Genomic DNA, 17,505 nt, shown 5'->3' with positions numbered 1-17,505 from the left:
GAACGCCCAGAGATAAACCCACGTACATATGGTCACCTTATCTTTGATAAAGGAGGCAGAAATGTACAGTGGAGAAAGGACAGCCTCTTCAATAAGTGGTGCTGGGAAAAATGGACAGGTACATGTAACAGTATGAGGTTAGAACACTCCCTAACACCATACACAAAAATAAGCTCAAAATGGATTAAAGACCTAAATGTAAGGCCAGAAACTATCAAATTCTTAGAGGAAAACATAGGCAGAACACTCTATGACATAAATCACAGCAAGATCCTTTTTGACCCACCTCCTAGAGAAATGGAAATAAAAACAAATATAAACAAATGGGACCTAATGAAACTTCAAAGCTTTTGCACAGCAAAGGAAACCATAAACAAGACCAAAAGAAACCCTCAGAATGGGAGAAAATAATTGCAAATGAAGCAACTGACAAAGGATTAATCTCCAAAACTTACAAGCAGCTCATGCAGCTCAATAACAAAAAACAAACAACCCAATCCAAAAATGGGCAGAAAACCTAAATAGACATTTCTCCAAAGAAGATATACAGACTGCCAACAAACACATGAAAGAATGCTCAACATCGTTAATCATTAGAGAAATGCAAATCAAAACTACAATGAGATATCATCTCACACCAGTCAGAATGGCCGTCATCAAAAAATCTAGAAACAATAAATGCTGGAGAGGGTTTGGAGAAAAGGGAACACTCTTGCACTGCTGGTGGGAATGTGAATTGGTTCAGCCACTATGGAGAACAGTATGCAGGTTCCTTAAAAAACTACAAATAGAACTACCATATGACCCAGCAATCCCACTACTGGGCATATACCCTGAGAAAACCAAAATTCAAAAAGAGTCATGTACCAAAATGTTCATTGCAGCTCTATTTACAATAGCCCGGAGATGGAAACAACCTAAGTGCCCATCATCGGATGAATGGATAAAGAAGATGTGGCACATATATACAATGGAATATTACTCAGCCATAAAAAGAAACGAAATTGAGCTATTTATAATGAGGTGGATAGACCTAGAGTCTGTCATACAGAGTAAAGTAAGTCATAAAGAAAAAGACAAATATCGTATGCTAACACATATATATGGAATTTAAGAGAAAAAAATGTCATGAAGAACCTAGGGGTAAGGCAGGAATAAAGACGCAGACCTACTAGAGAACGGACTTGAGGTTATGGGGAGGGGGAAGGGTGAGCTGTGACAAAGTGAGAGAGTGGCATGGACATATATACACTACCAAACGTAAAATAGATAGCTAGTGGGAAGCAGCCGCATAGCACAGGGAGATCAACTCGGTGCTTTGTGACCACCTAGAGGGGTGGGATAGGGAGGGTGGGAGGGAGGGAGACACAAGAGGGAAGAGATATGGGAACGTATGTATATGTATAACTGATTCACTTTGTTATAAAGCAGAAACTAACACACCAGTGTAAAGCAATTATACTCCAATAAAGATGTAAAAAAAAAAAAGATTGGCAGAGTGGACAAAAATAATTCTGAACTATATGCTGCCTACAAGAAACTCACTTCATATATAATGACATCAGTTGAAAGTAAAGGGATAGAAAAAGATACCAGGCAACCTTTAATCAAAAGAAAGCAGGAGTGGCTATATTAATGGCTATATTAATATCCTATAAAGTGGACTTCCACGCAAAGAAAATTACCAGAGACAGAGAAGGACATTACATAATAATTAAAGGGTCAATCCACCAAGACACATTAATCCCCAATGCATCTGCATTCAAACAACAAAGCTGCAAGATGTGAGGCAAATGATAGAACTGAAAGGAAGAATTAAAAATTGACAATTTTAGCTGGACACTTCAACACCTCCTTCTCAACAATGAACTGAACAACTATACAGAAAATCAGCAAAGAGAGAATTCAGCAACACCATCAACCAACAGGAGTAAATCAACATTTACAGAAAACTCCTCCCAACATCAGCAGGATATACATTCTTTTCAAGTGACCATGGAACATGTACTAAGACAGACCATATCCTGGGCCATAAAACAAACACCAGTAAATCTAAAGGAACTGAAATTGTATAGAGTATATTCTCTGACCGCTATGGAAACAAACCAGAAATCAATAACAGAATGATAACAGGAAAATCTGCAAACACTTGGAAAGTAAACAACATACTTCTATATAATTCATAGGTCAAATGTGAAGTCTCTAAGCAAATTAAAAATTATATTGAACTACATGAAAAAGAAAACATATCAAAATTTGTGGGACACAGCTAAATCAGTACTAAGAAGGAAACCGATAGCACTAAATGCTTATATTAGAATACAGGAAAAGTCTCAAATCAGTAAACTAAGCTCCCACCTCAAGACATTAAGAGGAGCAAAATGAACCCAAAGCAAGCAGAAGGAAGGTAATAATAAAGTGCAGAAATCAGTGAAATTGAAAACAGAAAGACAATAGGGAAATTCAATGAAACAAAAAGCTTCCTCTTTGAAAAGATCAATAAAACTGACAAATCTCTAGCAAGTCTGACAAAGAAAAAAAGAGAGAAGAGACAAATTTTCAACATCAGGAATGAAATGAGATGTCACCACAGAGCCAGCCTGCAGCCATCAAAAGGATAATAAGGGAATACTATGAAAAATTCTACACACTTAAATTTGACAACTTAGAAGAAATAGATCAATTCCTTAGAAAGCAGAAACTACCACAACATATCCAATACAAAATACATAATTTAAATAGTCCTATAACTATTAAATGAACTGAATTCATAATTTTAAAACTCAAAAAAAGGTTAAAGATAATTAAGCAAAGTGTTTAGCATAGTGACTAGCAGACTAGCTAGTGCTCAATAAACAAGGGCCACTACCATTTTATTTAAATCATCACAACCACTCTTGGGGAAATTGAGGCTTCACAGAGATGAAATCCTTTGCTAAAAAGTAACAGAGTCAGAATTTGAACCCAGATCTGAAGCCAATGCCATTTCCTCTAGAGTTTAGAGTCCACACCACAGCCACCACCTAGGGGATATGCCAACCAATACTTCCTTTATAGATAGGAAAACTGTAGAGATTTTGCCAAAGCCCCAGACATCAATAAATGCTTGCCAACTAACTTCCTCCACCAGTGTACAGCAATGTTTCTCAAAAGTTAGGGTGCATCAGAATCTACCTGCTTGTTAAAATATAGATTGCCAGGTCCCAACCCAAGAATTTGCATTTTTAACAAATTCCCAGTTAATGAACCACATTTTGAGAACGACAGTGTACAGTAATGATGTTAGCCCACCCATCCCCCAATATCAGAAGCTGTCACACTCTACAGAAAGGGAAGGAACTGAGACAGAATAATGCTCTAAATCAGTGGCTCTGAGAGTAGCCTCCGCTCACACACTGAATCAGAAACCCTGCAAGTGGAGCCTACCTATCTCATCTTTTAAGAGGTCTTCCAAGTAATTCTGATACACCCTAAAGTTTGAGAACCACTGCTCTACAAATCAAAATGCTCTTCAAAATCCAGTCCTTTACAATAGAGGAATGGAGCTATACCATTTTTTTCCCACTTTTGAGAACCTGGGCTCTGGAGCCAGATAATTCTAAGTTCAAATCCAGACTCAGAAAGTAACTTAACCTCCATGAGATCCAGATTCTCACCAGCAAAATGGAATAGTCACCTTCCTTGCTATAACCTTACCAGGAAGTAACATGGCATTACTAATCCCCAGCTGGACTTTAAGAAATCTGGCCTATGGAAGTCATCAGAGATGTGAACAGATTTATATCATCTATAGGCATTTGTGGGCTTAACTATTGTGAACAACCGTGAAAAGTCCACGATATTTAGTAATTTTCAATTATGCTAAAGTACAGACTTAACTAGAGCACTATGAGCCTGGTGTGTGTGTGTGTGTGTGTGTGTGTGTGTGTGTGTGTGTGTGTGCGCGCGCGCACGTGCGCACGCACGCAATGCACTGAGTAAGCAAGAACAGCCACCCACCAAGGACCTGATTCTCAGCTGGCTTCCTTATTCTCTGGCAGCCCATAGAGAAAAGCATGATAAGAGATAAAAGCTTGGTCACTTTCACAGGAAAAACAATTAAGGCAGTTAACTTATGTCAGGGTGTGCACAGAAACACAGGACTCACCACAGAAATGTGATTAAGGAGGGGCCTGGCCCATAAATCCATTTCCATATTTGTAAATTTGGAATTCTTAAAGGCCTCAGTGGTGTTCCTTGTAAGTGTCAAGTCTCTACTATGCAAAGATGTTCACCACAATGTTTTCTTTTGTTTCAACAAGCACCCAAATAAAAATGCAAAACATTTCCAGAACCCCCAAAGTTTCCCTCACATCATAGTATTATTTATAATATAAAAAAGTAGAAATAACCTAAGTATCCAACCTCAGAGGAAATGACCAAGTAACTGATGATACAGATATATGATGGGATATCAGAAATCAGATCAATATTTAATGACCTTAACTTTATAATGTTAAGTAGGAATAAAAATCACGTTACAAAATGGTACTTATAATACAATCCCATGTTGTAAAATATATGTTTATATTCTAAGTCAAATGATGGGAGTTAATGCAACAAAAAAATTAAACAGTAGATTGTCCTGGATAGTAGGCTCACGGATGATTTTTATTTCCTTCTTTATTCTTTTTCTGTATGTTCTACAATGAGCATGTCTCACTTACATAGTCAGGGAAATTTTTTTATTATTATTTAAAAAAGAAATACCTAACTTTCAGGCTTGGATGTGGATTAGATGAGATAAATGTATGCCAAGTCTCTGTCATGGGGCCTGGAACACAGTAAGTACTCAGGAAGCATTCATTCCTGTTTCCTGTTCCCAGACTGCAGAGTTAGGGTCTCTGTATTGTGGTAGGAGTTCACTTTCCAGGTTTAAAACTACACAATCCAAAGCAAGGGCCACAGGCAATAGCTTTTTTCAAGACAACTCATTCATTTGTTCATTCAAAAATGTACTCAGGGGGCTTCCCTGGTGGCGCAGTGGTTGAGAGTCCGTCTGCCGATGCAGGGGACACGGGTTCGTGCCCCGGTCCGGGAAGATCCTACATGCCGCGGAGAGGCTAGGCCCGTGAGCCATGGCTGCTGAGCCTGCGCGTCCGGAGCCTGTGCTCCGCAACAGGAGAGGCCACAACAGTGAGAGGCCCGCGTACCGCAAAAAAAAAAAAAAAAAAAAATGTACTCAGAATCTATTATACGTTTAGCATTGAACTAGGTTCTGAGGATACCAAACATGAAAAGCTGACATCTCTGCCCTCAGGCAGCTCTTGCTAATGAGTGACACAGACGTATTTATAACTATGATATGATGAAATAATCACTTTCAATAAGGATGTACACAAAGTGCCATGGGAACATGACACACAGTAATACTCAACAAAGATCAGCTGAATATGAATTTGGACGTGCTGCACAGGGCAGTCCCTGCTAAGAGCAGAATTTTAGCAGCACCAACACCTTCAGTTTGGTCTTGGGTGTGATAGCAGGAACAGCTCCTTTGGAGGGGACTAATGATAACTGAAAATTCTAGAATCTAACAACATGCAACAGGAGGAGGACGCCATACACTGTTTTGTTGTACTCTAATGTACAAATCCCTCTCATGGTTTTCTTTCCAGAGCTGGGATATAAGTCTCAATAATGGGATAATATTACAGGTTTATTCCACACACTAACCTCTCTGGAATCCTGGGTGACAGGTGCTTATGTGCACACATGTTTAGCTGGAGGGAATTCATTAGTGGTTTTACTCCTACTGTTTTACCCAACATCTCCTCTGCTTAATTCAATTTAGCTGGATGGTTCTTCAGATAAATACTGTAGAAATAAAATACTATTGCATTTCTGTCTCCATTTACTGAGTGCATGCAAAATGCTTTAAGTAAACAGGAAGGATGTATTAGATATACTTCATGGGTGAAAACAGAGGCTCAGAGAGGCAAAGCAACTTGCCCAAGGTCACTCTGATAATAAGTTGCAAAACCACAACTCAAATCCATGTTTGTTGGACTCAAATATCTCAAAAATGCAGTACCGTCTCCCCCAAAGCCAGCATCTGAGGCAAAACAAAATTGCCAGAATACAAAAATGATACATTCTTTGTGGTTGGAAAGAAAATATTTTTCTAAGGGAAAAAAAACAAAGAAACAGAAGAAGGGTACAAAGAAGAAATACATATGGGAAAAGAAAAAAGAGGAGAAACCAGAGGCCAATGTCAGCTAGGCCCTAGTCTGCAAGGAAGGACGTAAGAATCTGGGTCTGGGAGATGGGTTGGTGTTAACTGTCTGCAAGAGAGGGGAAGTAAGTTTCTGAGCAGGAACCTGAACCAGAGTTGAGAAAGGAGCAAGTGAGCACCTGGTCTCTACACCCTGTCCAGCGTGCCCTGCCCTCCTTACCTGCCATGAAACCAGTCCTGGCACATGTCACACTCGATCATGAAGCGGGTGACATCGTAAGGCAGCCGACAGAGGCAATACACCGGTACCGAGGCCATCTTCGCCTGGCCTTGGAGCGTTCTGCGGTGGGCCAGGTTCTCAGCGTCAAAGGGAGCGGGAGGCGGCAGCACGCGTTCTCTCTGGACGAAGGCTGGGCACAAACAACACTTTTTACAGAGTGAATCAGGTCCCTCAGCTCACAAATGGGCAGTTACCGCTGCCGGGATGCAACACAGCTGGTGCGGCTGTAGGGGGCAATCGGAGAAAGTCCACCGGCCGCCAGAATTTCTTTAACAAATAAAGAACGGCGCTCTGCCGTCGAGGCTTTTTTTCCCTCCTTACCTCCTTCAGCCCCCAGGGTCAGTGATAACTTCTTTCCGGGTTTCAGGGAAAGATCTGATGCCTTTTCAGGAAGGTTCTTTAATCCCTCACTGCACCCTCTCCTTGTTAGCAACCTTGTTTCCCAGGGCTCTCAATATTTATTATAACACAAAGCATAGCCTAGAGGATGAGGCTGAGGGTGCCTCAGAAAAAGCCACTTCTCTCACCCCCAAAATAGACGCAACTAGAGAGAGATGAGGGATCCTTGTAAGTCCTCAGATTACTCGACAATTACCTCGATGTCTTCAGCAACGAGGCAGACAAGACTAGGCGCCCAACTCAAATCACAGTTCTGGGGTTCTGTTGTGAGAGTTTAAATGATCTGCTCCTTCACTCTCAAAATCATTCCATCCCCGACCAATCGGGAGTCTCATCACCCCAACAACTGAAATAAATCTCAACCTCAAAACTGATCAGCTCACCCTCTACTTCAAAGACGACAGGGTTCTTATTGCACCCCCAAAACTCGAAAGGATCGCTTCAAAATCCCTGAAACTGACTAGAATTTCCTCACACTCCTGCAACCAAGCCAGGATTTTCCTCCCACAGCTCTTAAACTGGCAGGTATCTCCTCACAGCCCCCTCAAACTGACCAAGACTCCCCTGTCCCCCAAAACTGACAGGGATCTCGTCACAGATCCCAAGAGTGACAGGAATATCCTTGCAGCCCCCGAAACTTACGAGAATCTCTTCACGCCTCCCAAACTGACAGGAACCTCCTCACGCCCCAAACCTGACAAGAACGTATTCGGTCCGGAACCCTACAGGGACCTCCTCATCTGCAAAGCCGCAGGGATTCCTCACGCCCGCTGAGCTCAGTTCCACCGAAGCGCCGGCGGCCGGGCTCGCTCCGGAGCTGCTCAGCGCCTCGCTCAGCGAAGGTTCGGCCAGCAGTTCCGGCCCCACAGGCGACGCGCACCGAATTCTGGGATCGTCACGGCAACGCAGCGAACCTCTCTCGCCTTACACTCGAGTCACCCGCTGGGTCGCGCGGCCCTGGCCGCCCTGCGGTTGCTTCAGGGCAATTTTCTCCACAGCTCTGCCCCAGGCCCGGCTGTTAGGGCCTACTAGAGCCCGCGGCTCGGGCCTAGTCCGGCGGCCGCCTGACGAACAGGCAAGCGGCGGCGTCGCTGGGCTGGCAGGAGATCGCCGCGAGCAAACCAACGAGGAAGGAGATGAACCGGCGGCCCGGTTGGAGAAAAACAGCCCGAAAAATCGCCGGGAGAAGCCCGGTGGCGGTGATAGGCAATTCAGAGTAGTCAATAAAGTTTATTCAAAACAACGAGGAAGTTGAGGCGGAGAGGGGAGGAGAAATACGGGGTAAACAGCTACCATGTTGAGAGTGGCGGTGCCGCCGCGGGTAGGCGACCCGACCGCCATCTTATGAAGGCCGGACACGCGAGGTAACCGCGGCACAGGCGGGGAAGGGCGGGCCCCGGCTCCCGCGTGACGCCATCGGGGGCGGAGCGTCACCTTGAGAAAGGGGGCGGGGCTCGGCCACCTTTGGACCCGCTCGACTCCCCAGGTACCCAATCGACGCTGAGAACCCGGAACCGAAAGGCGGGGAGGCCGCCATCTTAGGCGAGGCAGGCGCTTGGCTCCATTTTGAGTGGGGCCAGAGCCTTCCCCGCCTTCGCCTTTCCCCTACTCCTGGCGAGCAGGGAGTTAAGCACCCGCCCCCCACCAACATCAGTGACACACTGTAACTCATTCTCTCCCCTCCTCCCCAGACACACACACCCTCCACACACACACACACACACACACACACACACACCCTCCCCTCACACACACATACACACACACTCCCACCCCTCATACACACACCCTCTCCTCACACATACACACCCTCCCTTCACACACACTCCCTCCCCTCACACACACACACACACACACACCCTCCCCTCATACACACACACTCCCACCCCTCATACACACACCCTCTCCTCACACATACACACCCTCCCTTCACACACACTCCCTCCCCTCACACACACACACACTCCCCTCACACACACATACACTCCCACCCCTCATACACACACCCTCTCCTCACACATACACACCCTCCCTTCACACACACTCCCTCCCCTCACACACACACACACACACACACACACACACACACACACACACACACACACCCTCCCCTCCTCCCCGCCAGCTTTATCCTCTTACGAGAGGAGGTGAACTCTTTGACTGTGCTCCGCAAACTTAATAGGTGGCGGCGGGGGGCGGGCCTTTGGCCCGGTTGGAGGCGGGGCTAGTACTCACAGGTTCCCGTTCATTGAGCACCTTCAGCTGGCCAGCCTCTTTCATACGGTCTCCGGGTCGTTTACTCTTCACCCTGCAAGGGAAGCTCTGTTATTATCCCAGCGAGAGGAAACGCGCTTAGGGAAGCCAAATGGCTTAAGTTTCAGAGCCGGGAAGTTGTTGAACCTTGCACCCTCTACTATCCCCCCACCCCCGCGTCCTTCCCTGGGTCCCTTGATCGTAATTCCTCCGTAAATCCTCTGTTCCCAGCTCCCTCTGAAATCTCTCTTCTTTGACCCCACCCCAGTTCAGTTTAGTTCAGTTCAAATACAGTTCAAGGATTTCCATGCACCTGTCCCACGATTTTCTGACTACAGCCTGAGGGTGGGGTGGGAGAAGAGGTTGAATGAGTGGAACTCCACACACATGCTTCAAGGTGGCGCTGGTTTTCTCAGACATTCTAGAATATTCTCTAGGAATACTCTTACTATTTCATTTTCTTAGGGTCCAACTGCTTTAGAAAAGGAAATGTGTGTGTGCACACCAGTTTCCTAAGTGATGGTGGGTTAGGCCCTGGGGATACAATGATGAAAAAGAGGAACTCTGCGGTGGGAGATTGCCAGCCAGTGCAGGAGACAAACTTGCAGGTAAACAGTTGGAATACAGCATCTAGTAAGCACACAGATACCTCTTGCAAAGTTCAGAATGAGGCTAAGAAAGTGCCTCAGAAGCTGCTTGCTGCTGTCAAGGAAGATTTCAGAGAGACTTGGAGGGTCTATAAAAGTTCACTAAATTAACAAGAACGTTGTATATAAAGTGTAAGGCCAACTGGCCTGAGGCAGGGGAACGCAATCAGATTCACAGGTTGCATCAGACCGAAACTCTCCGGACCACCCAGCTCCAGAAACTGACCTGGAGACTTTCCGGACCACCCAGTTCCAGGAACTGACCTGGGGACTTTCCACCCGGCCCAGCCTTCCCGCCTTTCGAGGGGCGGGACTAACGGTCCCAAGACTGATGCAACCAGCACCAGATAATGCCACGATACCCGAAGAGACCACCAAATAAGGAATACCCTGCGCCCTCCCAGATTCACCACACCCCTTTCCCTTCTTCCCCTATAAAATCTTGCCCAACCCTCGCCCGGGTGCGACTTCTCTGGCCCCTTTCTCTCGGACCAGTGAACCTCGCCCGGGAGCGCTCCCTAATAAAGCTCACTTGAAGCTTTCCTGTTTCCCGGTGCCGAAACCCGGGAGGGGTACCCAGCCCCACAAATTACCGCGGGGCCACCCCTCCCGACCGGGGACCTCTGCTCACCCACCCGATCCGGCAGAAGCAGGGTAAGTCCCTCCTTCGTTCCCCTCGACCCCCGGGGTCCCTACCCACCGGACTCCCTGTCCTTAACCGCGGCCGCGTCAGGGACTCCTCCGTCTTCCCTCCGAGCCTCGGGTGATTGTGGAGACGTCCCAACCGTCTGACTGCTCTCCGATCCGCCGTGACCAGAGATTGAGACCAGAGACATCTCTCTCTTTCTCTGTTCACCCGGGGACAAACCGGAGGTCATGGGGACCTCAGAATCCAAACCAGATCCTAAGACGCCCCTGGGGTGTCTCCTGGCCAACTTTACAAAACTCGGCTTTTCTCAAGATCTCCGCCGCAGGCGGCTCATATTTTATTCCACCGAGGCCTGGCCACTGTACCCTCTAGACAATCAATCTAAATGGCCTCCTGAAGGGACTTTCGATTTCAACATCCTCCGCGATTTAGATAACTACTGCCACAGGACGGGTAAATGGTCCGAGGTCCCCTACGTCCAGGCCTTCTGGTATTTACGCTCCCGCCCTTCCCTCTGCATCGATTGTTCCACTTCCCAGATCCTTGCCAAACAGACATCTCCTACATCCAAGCCCCTAATTTCCTTTGACGATGACCCCCCCTCCACTAGCCGACCCACCCGAATCTCTCGCCTCTCCCCTCTCCAGAGCTCCTCTCCAACCTCCACCCTACCCTGAGGCGGTCCCTCCTCCTCCCGAACCCGCTCTGGCCCCTCCAACCGTTCCCCCACCTCCCTCGACGGTTTCTCCTCCCACGCCCCTTGCTTCGCCAATTAGTGCACATACACGCTCTCACGACTCCCAAGATTCAAATCTTCTCTGCCCTCTGAGGGAGGTAGCAGGAGCGGAAGGATTAGTTAGAGTTCATGTTCCCTTTTCTCTCCAAGATCTCTCTCAAATAGAAAAGCGATTAGGCTCCTTTTCTGCCGACTCTTCCCGCTACATCAAAGAATTTCGCTACCTCTCTCAAGCTTACGATCTAACCTGGCACGATATCTTTGTGATCCTATCTTCTACTCTGACCCCAGACGAGAGGGAAAGAATTCAAACTGCTGCCCGAAACCATGCAGATCAGGTTCACCTTACCGACAACTCCATGCCTGTCGGAGCGACTGCCGTACCCGGCACCGATCCAGGCTGGACTTATCAGGATGGCCAAGATGGCCGTCGTAAACGCGACCTCATGATCCAATGCCTTCTGGGTGGCATGCGGGCTGCCGCTCATAAGGTAGTCAATTTTGAAAAACTAAAAGAGATAACCCAAGAACCTAATGAAAATCCAGCTATCTTTCTCAATCGCCTTACAGAGGCCTTAACTCTCTACACCCGGCTGGATCCCGACACCCCGGCAGGGGCAGCGGTCCTAGCCACCCATTTTATCACCCAATCAGCCCCGGACATCCAAAAGAAATTAAAACGGGCAGAAGACGGCCCTCAAACCCCTATTCGAGATCTGGTAAAAATGGCCTTTAAAGTCTGTAATGGTCGTGAGGATTTAGCAGAATCCAGCCGACAGGCTCGGATGCACCAGAAGGTGGCCCTCCAAACCCAAGCTCTTGTAGCCGCCCTAAGGCCGGCCATCTCCCATGGACCACAGCATCCACGGGGTCCGCAAAGGGCAACCCCGCCGGGGGCCTGCTTCAAATGCGGAAAAGAAGGCCACTGGGCTCGCCAATGTCCCAATCCCCGACCTCCTTCTAAGCCCTGGCCCAGCTGCGGGCTAACGGGCCACTGGAAGAGTGACTGCCCTACAACTGGCCCTCCCTCAGCGTTTCCACACAGGGGGCAGGCCGACCCAACGGCATTACCACTCGAACTGCTGGGATTGGCTGATGACTGACGGCGCCTGGACTCGAAGACCCCCATCACCCTCGCCGAGCCCAGGGTAACACTACAGGTAGCGGGTAAGTCCATCTCATTTCTGGTGGACACGGGGGCTACCTATTCGGTCCTGCCTACCTATTCCGGGCCAGTTTCTCCTTCCCAGATCTCGGTCATGGGTATTGATGGCAAACCATCCTTCCCACTCCAGACCGGTCCACTCCCATGTCATATCAAAGGACCCCCTTTTACTCATTCCTTCTTAGTCATACCATCCTGCCCAGTTCCCTTGCTAGGCCGAGATGTCCTTTTCCACTTAGGGGCCTCCCTCCAGCTGGTTAGACTTGACCCTAAGGTCCCCTCCTCCCAACTCCTGCTTCCTCTTCTCGGCCTGTCTCTAGAACCCTCCCCCTCCTATCCCCCTCTTCCAATCACACCGAACCCAATCAATCCCCAAGTCTGGGATACTTCTAAGCCCATAATAGCAACACACCATTCCCCCGTCCTCATCCGCCTAAAGGACCCCTCCAAATTTCCATCAAGGCCCCAATTTCCCATCTCTGAGACTCACCTTAGGGGCCTACAACCTATTATCACCAGACTCCTAAACCAGGGACTCCTTATCCCCACTGACTCTCCCTGCAACACCCCCATCCTGCCTGTCCGCAAGGCCTCTAGGGATTATCGCCTGGTCCAGGACCTCCGACTAATCAATGAGGCCATAATTCCCCTCCACCCAGTAGTACCAAACCCATACACCTTGCTCTCCCATATCCCCCCATCCACAACCCACTTTACGGTTCTGGATCTCAAAGATGCCTTTTTCGCTATCCCCCTACATCCCAACTCCTATTTCCTCTTCGCCTTTACCTGGACGGATCCGGATACTCATACTTCCAGTCAGCTCACCTGGACAGTTCTTCCCAAGGGCTTCCGCGACAGTCCTCACCTCTTCGGTCAGGCGCTGGCACGGGACCTCACTTCCTGCTCCCTTACCCCCAGCACACTCCTTCAATATGCAGATGACCTCCTCCTTTGTAGCCCATCTCTCAGCCTCTCAAGACAACATACTGCAGATCTCCTCAATTACCTTGGCTCTCGCGGTTATCGGGTCTCCCCAGCCAAGACTCAGTTATCTGTATCTTCTGTAACCTACCTGGGGCTCCACCTTACCCCTACCACAAAAGGTCTAACAGCCAATCGCACCCGGATTATCTGTGAACTCCAGCCTCCGGAAACAGCAGAACAAATTCTCTCCTTTTTGGGCCTTCTAGGATTTTTCCGACACTGGATCCCTAACTTTGCTCTTCTTGCTAAACCCCTATATTTGGCTGCTAAAGAAACCCCCCAAGTACCCCTTACCTCTCCCCCCCGGAACTTACCTTTTCCCCCTTTAAGAGTCCCCATATTTCTTGATTTAGAAAAAAAGAACCTCACAATTTGCTACGGAAGCCGCCCAAACTTAACTAATGATGCACTCCCTTGCAATTCATCCCTCCCTGTAACTACGCCAATGGGGGCCCCACCAGGCTTGTTCTTTTGGTGTAATGGCTCCCTTACAAAAGAGGTCAACTCTTCCTCCCCCTTCCCATGTATCCCCGTCACCCTTGTTCCACAACTCACATTATATGGCCAAGCCGAATTTCTCTCACTTACCACACAACTCTCTAGCCGACAGAAAAGGGCCATCTTTCTCCCTATGGTCGCAGGCATTTCCATCGCCTCCTCTCTCGTTGCTGCGGGCATCGGGCGGGGGAGAGCTCTAACACATAGTGTTTCAACATCCCGCGACTTAGAACATAAACTCCAGCCAGCCATTGAAGCCTCCGCCGCCTCCATCTCCTCTCTCCAGCGCCAAATCACCTCCATAGCCCAAGTCGCTCTCCAGAACCGACGAGCCCTGGATCTCCTGACGGCCAAAAAAGGAGGTACCTGCCTCTTCCTACAGGAGGAATGCTGCTATTACATCAATGAAACAGGACTCGTCGAAGACAACGTAAACGCCCTCCATCGCTTAAGAGAAGAACTCCAACGCAAACACCAACAGTCCACCTCCCCAATTCCCGATTGGTGGTGATCCACCCTCTATACCTGGCTAACACCAGTCTTAGGCCCCTTAATTCTCATCTGTATCTTGCTCATGTTTGCTCCCTGTTTTCTTAGGTTCCTTCGCAGGCGCATGGAGGAAGTCTCTCGGGTGGTCTCAAGCCAAATGCTCCTCGGTCCTTACACCTTGCTTCCTACAGAACCCCCCACTGGTCTCCCCTAAGCCTCGGACCTCTGGCCGCCCGACTCCCCTTTCGACACCCCCATTCAGCATGAAGTAGCCAGAGATCAGAACACCGCCCCATTACACCAAAGATGTCAGGATGTAAGGCCAACTGGCCCGAGGCAGGGGAACGCAATCAGATTCACAGGTTGCATCAGACCGAAACTCTCCGGACCACCCAGCTCCAGAAACTGACCTGGAGACTTTCCGGACCACCCAGTTCCAGGAACTGACCTGGGGACTTTCCACCCGGCCCAGCCTTCCCGCCTTTCGAGGGGCGGGACTAACGGTCCCAAGACTGATGCAACTGGCACCAGATATTGCCACGATACCTGAAGAAACCACCAAATACGGAATACCCTGCGCCCTCCCAGATTCACCACACCCCTTTCCCTTCTTCCCCTATAAAATCTTGCCCAACCCTCGCCCGGGTGCGACTTCTCTGGCCCCTTTCTCTCGGACCAGTGAACCTCGCCCGGGAGCGCTCCCTAATAAAGCTCACTTGAAGCTTTCCTCTGTTTCGCGGTGCCGTTTGTTAAGATCCAACCTTACATAAAGGATTATCATGTACAGATGCATGGATGGACATGGGAAAACATTTACAAAAAGAAGTTGAATGTTAGATTTTATCCTGTAAGCAATAAGAAACCATTGTAGGTTTTTGAGCAAAAGCAACAGAGTCACATTTGTGGCTTAGCCAGAGGACAATCCAGGTTTAGCGGGACCTGAAACTTGTACAGTTTGTGAGGTAGGATTTCATTAAGAAAAGAATATAGACTTGTGAATACAAAATTATGTTCAAAGGTAGACAGAGTATTTCTAGAAGTCATTCCTACACCTGGGTAATAACTATAAATAGAAGCGGTAAAAACATAAATGTCCCCACTAAACCCAAACTAAATGTATCCCGCAAATCAACTTCCACTTAGATGGATCTCAAAAATGTCTGAGGCAGCTCCAGCACCACCTAATACAAGGAAAATGTGACCAGGAAAACTCTCAGTGAGAAGGGACAGCAATTTTAACCAATTGTGGTTTAAATATATTTTGCAAACTTTATAAAACAATCGACCATGTGACCATACGGTAAGTGACAAACCCTGCAGCTTAAGCTTTCTTAGCTAAACAAAAAGGCAGGAGGGTGTTCGCTTCAGCAGCACATATATTAACATTGAAATGACAGAAGATTAGCATGGCCCCTGTACAAGTTTGACATGCAAATTTATGAAGCATTCCATAATAAATGAGAGAAAAAGGGGAGAGGCAGAGAGGAGGAGGCAGTCGCAGTAGTCATGAAAATAAGATGAGGCCTGAATCAGAATAGTTGCAGCAGGGGTAAAAAATGATCAGATAAGTGGGATATTTTGGAGGTTGAATAGGCTGGGCTAGGAGACTAATTGAAAATAGTGGGTGAATGAGTGAAAGGAGTGTGAGTTCGTTTCTAGGTTGGGTGTCATTTCTGGATGATGGTGCCATTGACTGAGCCAGGGTACACAGAAGAAAAAGCAGTTTTCGTGGGGAAGAAGAGACTAAGTTCAGTGTGGAGTATGTTGAGTTAAGGTGTATGTGGAACATTAATTCACTCACCCAACAATTCTTTGTTGAGCATCTACTATGCACTAGGCACTACAGTGAGGATGTAGCAGTAACCCAGAGGCACTAGGTGTGAGGATGTAGCAGTAACCCAGATAAGGTCCTGGCCTTCATGGTGCTAATATTCTTCATGGGGATCAGTCAATAATCAAAACAAATACAATTTCATTCATATATTTATTGAGCACCTACTATATACAAGGTACTGTTCTAGGCACTGGGGATTCAGACAAGGTCCCTGCCCTCCTGTGATTCACATTCCAGAGAGGGAGACAGACAATAAAGTGAGTCAAATAAGATAATTTCAAACTGCAGTGAGTGCTATGATGAAAATAAAACAAGTTATGAGACAGAGAAAGATTTAAATAGATGGTAGTCTATTTCAGACAGTCAAGGAAGGCCTCTTAGAGAAGCTGGCATATGAGTGGAAGACCTGAATAACAGGAAGAGCTGGCCAGGGACAGGGTAGGAGGAATAAAAGTACAAAGTCCCTAATTTGGTGGTGGGGGCCAGTTCAGGGCACTCTCTCAGTAATACCTCCTGAGCATTTATTTATGATGGACTGGGTGGGGTATGGGTGGGGTTTTGGGGTGGCATCTCCAGACATGAGTAAGAGACCCTGTGTATACCCTTAAGGAGTATACAATCTAATGAGGGAAGCAAGGTTCAATGAACAATAACAGGCTGAAAAAGATCAAACCCTAAGTGCTACCTAGAGGTATGAACAACATGTGTAGGAACAAAAAGGTAGCCACAATTAGTTCAAACATATTCAGTGAGTGTGTCAGGAAAGGCTTCACAGGAGGTGGCATTTGACCCAGGTACAGTGGTACCCACCCCTAAAAGCTCTCCCCCAGTGATATTGGGTAGTAGAGTTGGGGGGTAAAGGATAACGGGGAAGGCAAAGCTGTCAGGGGGTTGAATCCGAGGCAGTTAGATTTGCTGACAAAGGAACTCACACTGCCATGGATGGGAGGCAGCCAGCTGTTGCCCTAGAAATATGTGCTCTAGTTGTGTCTCACATCAGTGCATGATCTGAACTGACCGCCATAGTACAAGGCTGCCCTGGAAACTGTCTTCCTCTACCCCACCTTCACTTAACAGCTGTAAACATTTACTTTTAATTACATAGGCAATAGTATATGCATTTCCGTTGTAAATAAATATCCAAACAGGCTGAAGATGCCCCGACCACCACTCAATCCCTGCTTACTTTCCTAGAGGGAACCTCAGCGAGCTCTTTTCCAATTCATCTCTCTGCATATAAGTACATATAACTGTTGAGAGGAAAAATGATGAGGGCCAAAGTGGACTATAAAATACATGAAGAAAGATGGCGAAAAATGGGAAAACATTACATGAGGAAGAACAGACTTGCTCC

General features: G+C 47.3%; 1 protein-coding gene and 1 non-coding gene across 6 annotated transcripts in view; one reads left to right on the top strand and one right to left on the bottom strand.

Annotated features, from left to right (window-relative positions):
* PHF8 (PHD finger protein 8) overlaps positions 1–9,293 on the bottom strand; it is a 99,610-nt gene extending 90,317 nt beyond the window's left edge. The window contains exons 1-2 of one of the 5 annotated variants that reach the window (XM_067722552.1): positions 9,129–9,293; positions 6,435–6,624 (exon numbers count right to left, since the gene is read on the bottom strand). In XM_067722552.1, the coding sequence (XP_067578653.1) occupies positions 6,435–6,532 (98 nt within the window). In that variant the 5' untranslated portion in view covers positions 6,533–6,624; positions 9,129–9,293. Of the gene's footprint in view, positions 1–6,434; positions 6,625–7,535; positions 8,296–9,032; positions 9,073–9,128 lie in introns of those variants that run through there. The other 4 variants (XM_067722550.1, XM_067722554.1, XM_067722549.1 and 1 more) reach the window with 4 other exon arrangements.
* Positions 9,294–15,672: 6,379 nt separating this feature from the next.
* LOC137217658 (U6 spliceosomal RNA) lies at positions 15,673–15,775 on the top strand. Its single transcript, XR_010940167.1, has one exon. It is a non-coding gene; the product is annotated as a U6 spliceosomal RNA (small nuclear RNA).
* Positions 15,776–17,505: the final 1,730 nt, after the last annotated feature.

This window comes from Pseudorca crassidens, chromosome X (assembly GCF_039906515.1).
Source record: "Pseudorca crassidens isolate mPseCra1 chromosome X, mPseCra1.hap1, whole genome shotgun sequence".
Taxonomy (NCBI): domain Eukaryota; kingdom Metazoa; phylum Chordata; class Mammalia; order Artiodactyla; family Delphinidae; genus Pseudorca; species Pseudorca crassidens.
The sequence above is the reverse complement of the archived record's forward strand: the minus strand, read 5'-3'. Positions and strand labels throughout refer to the sequence as shown.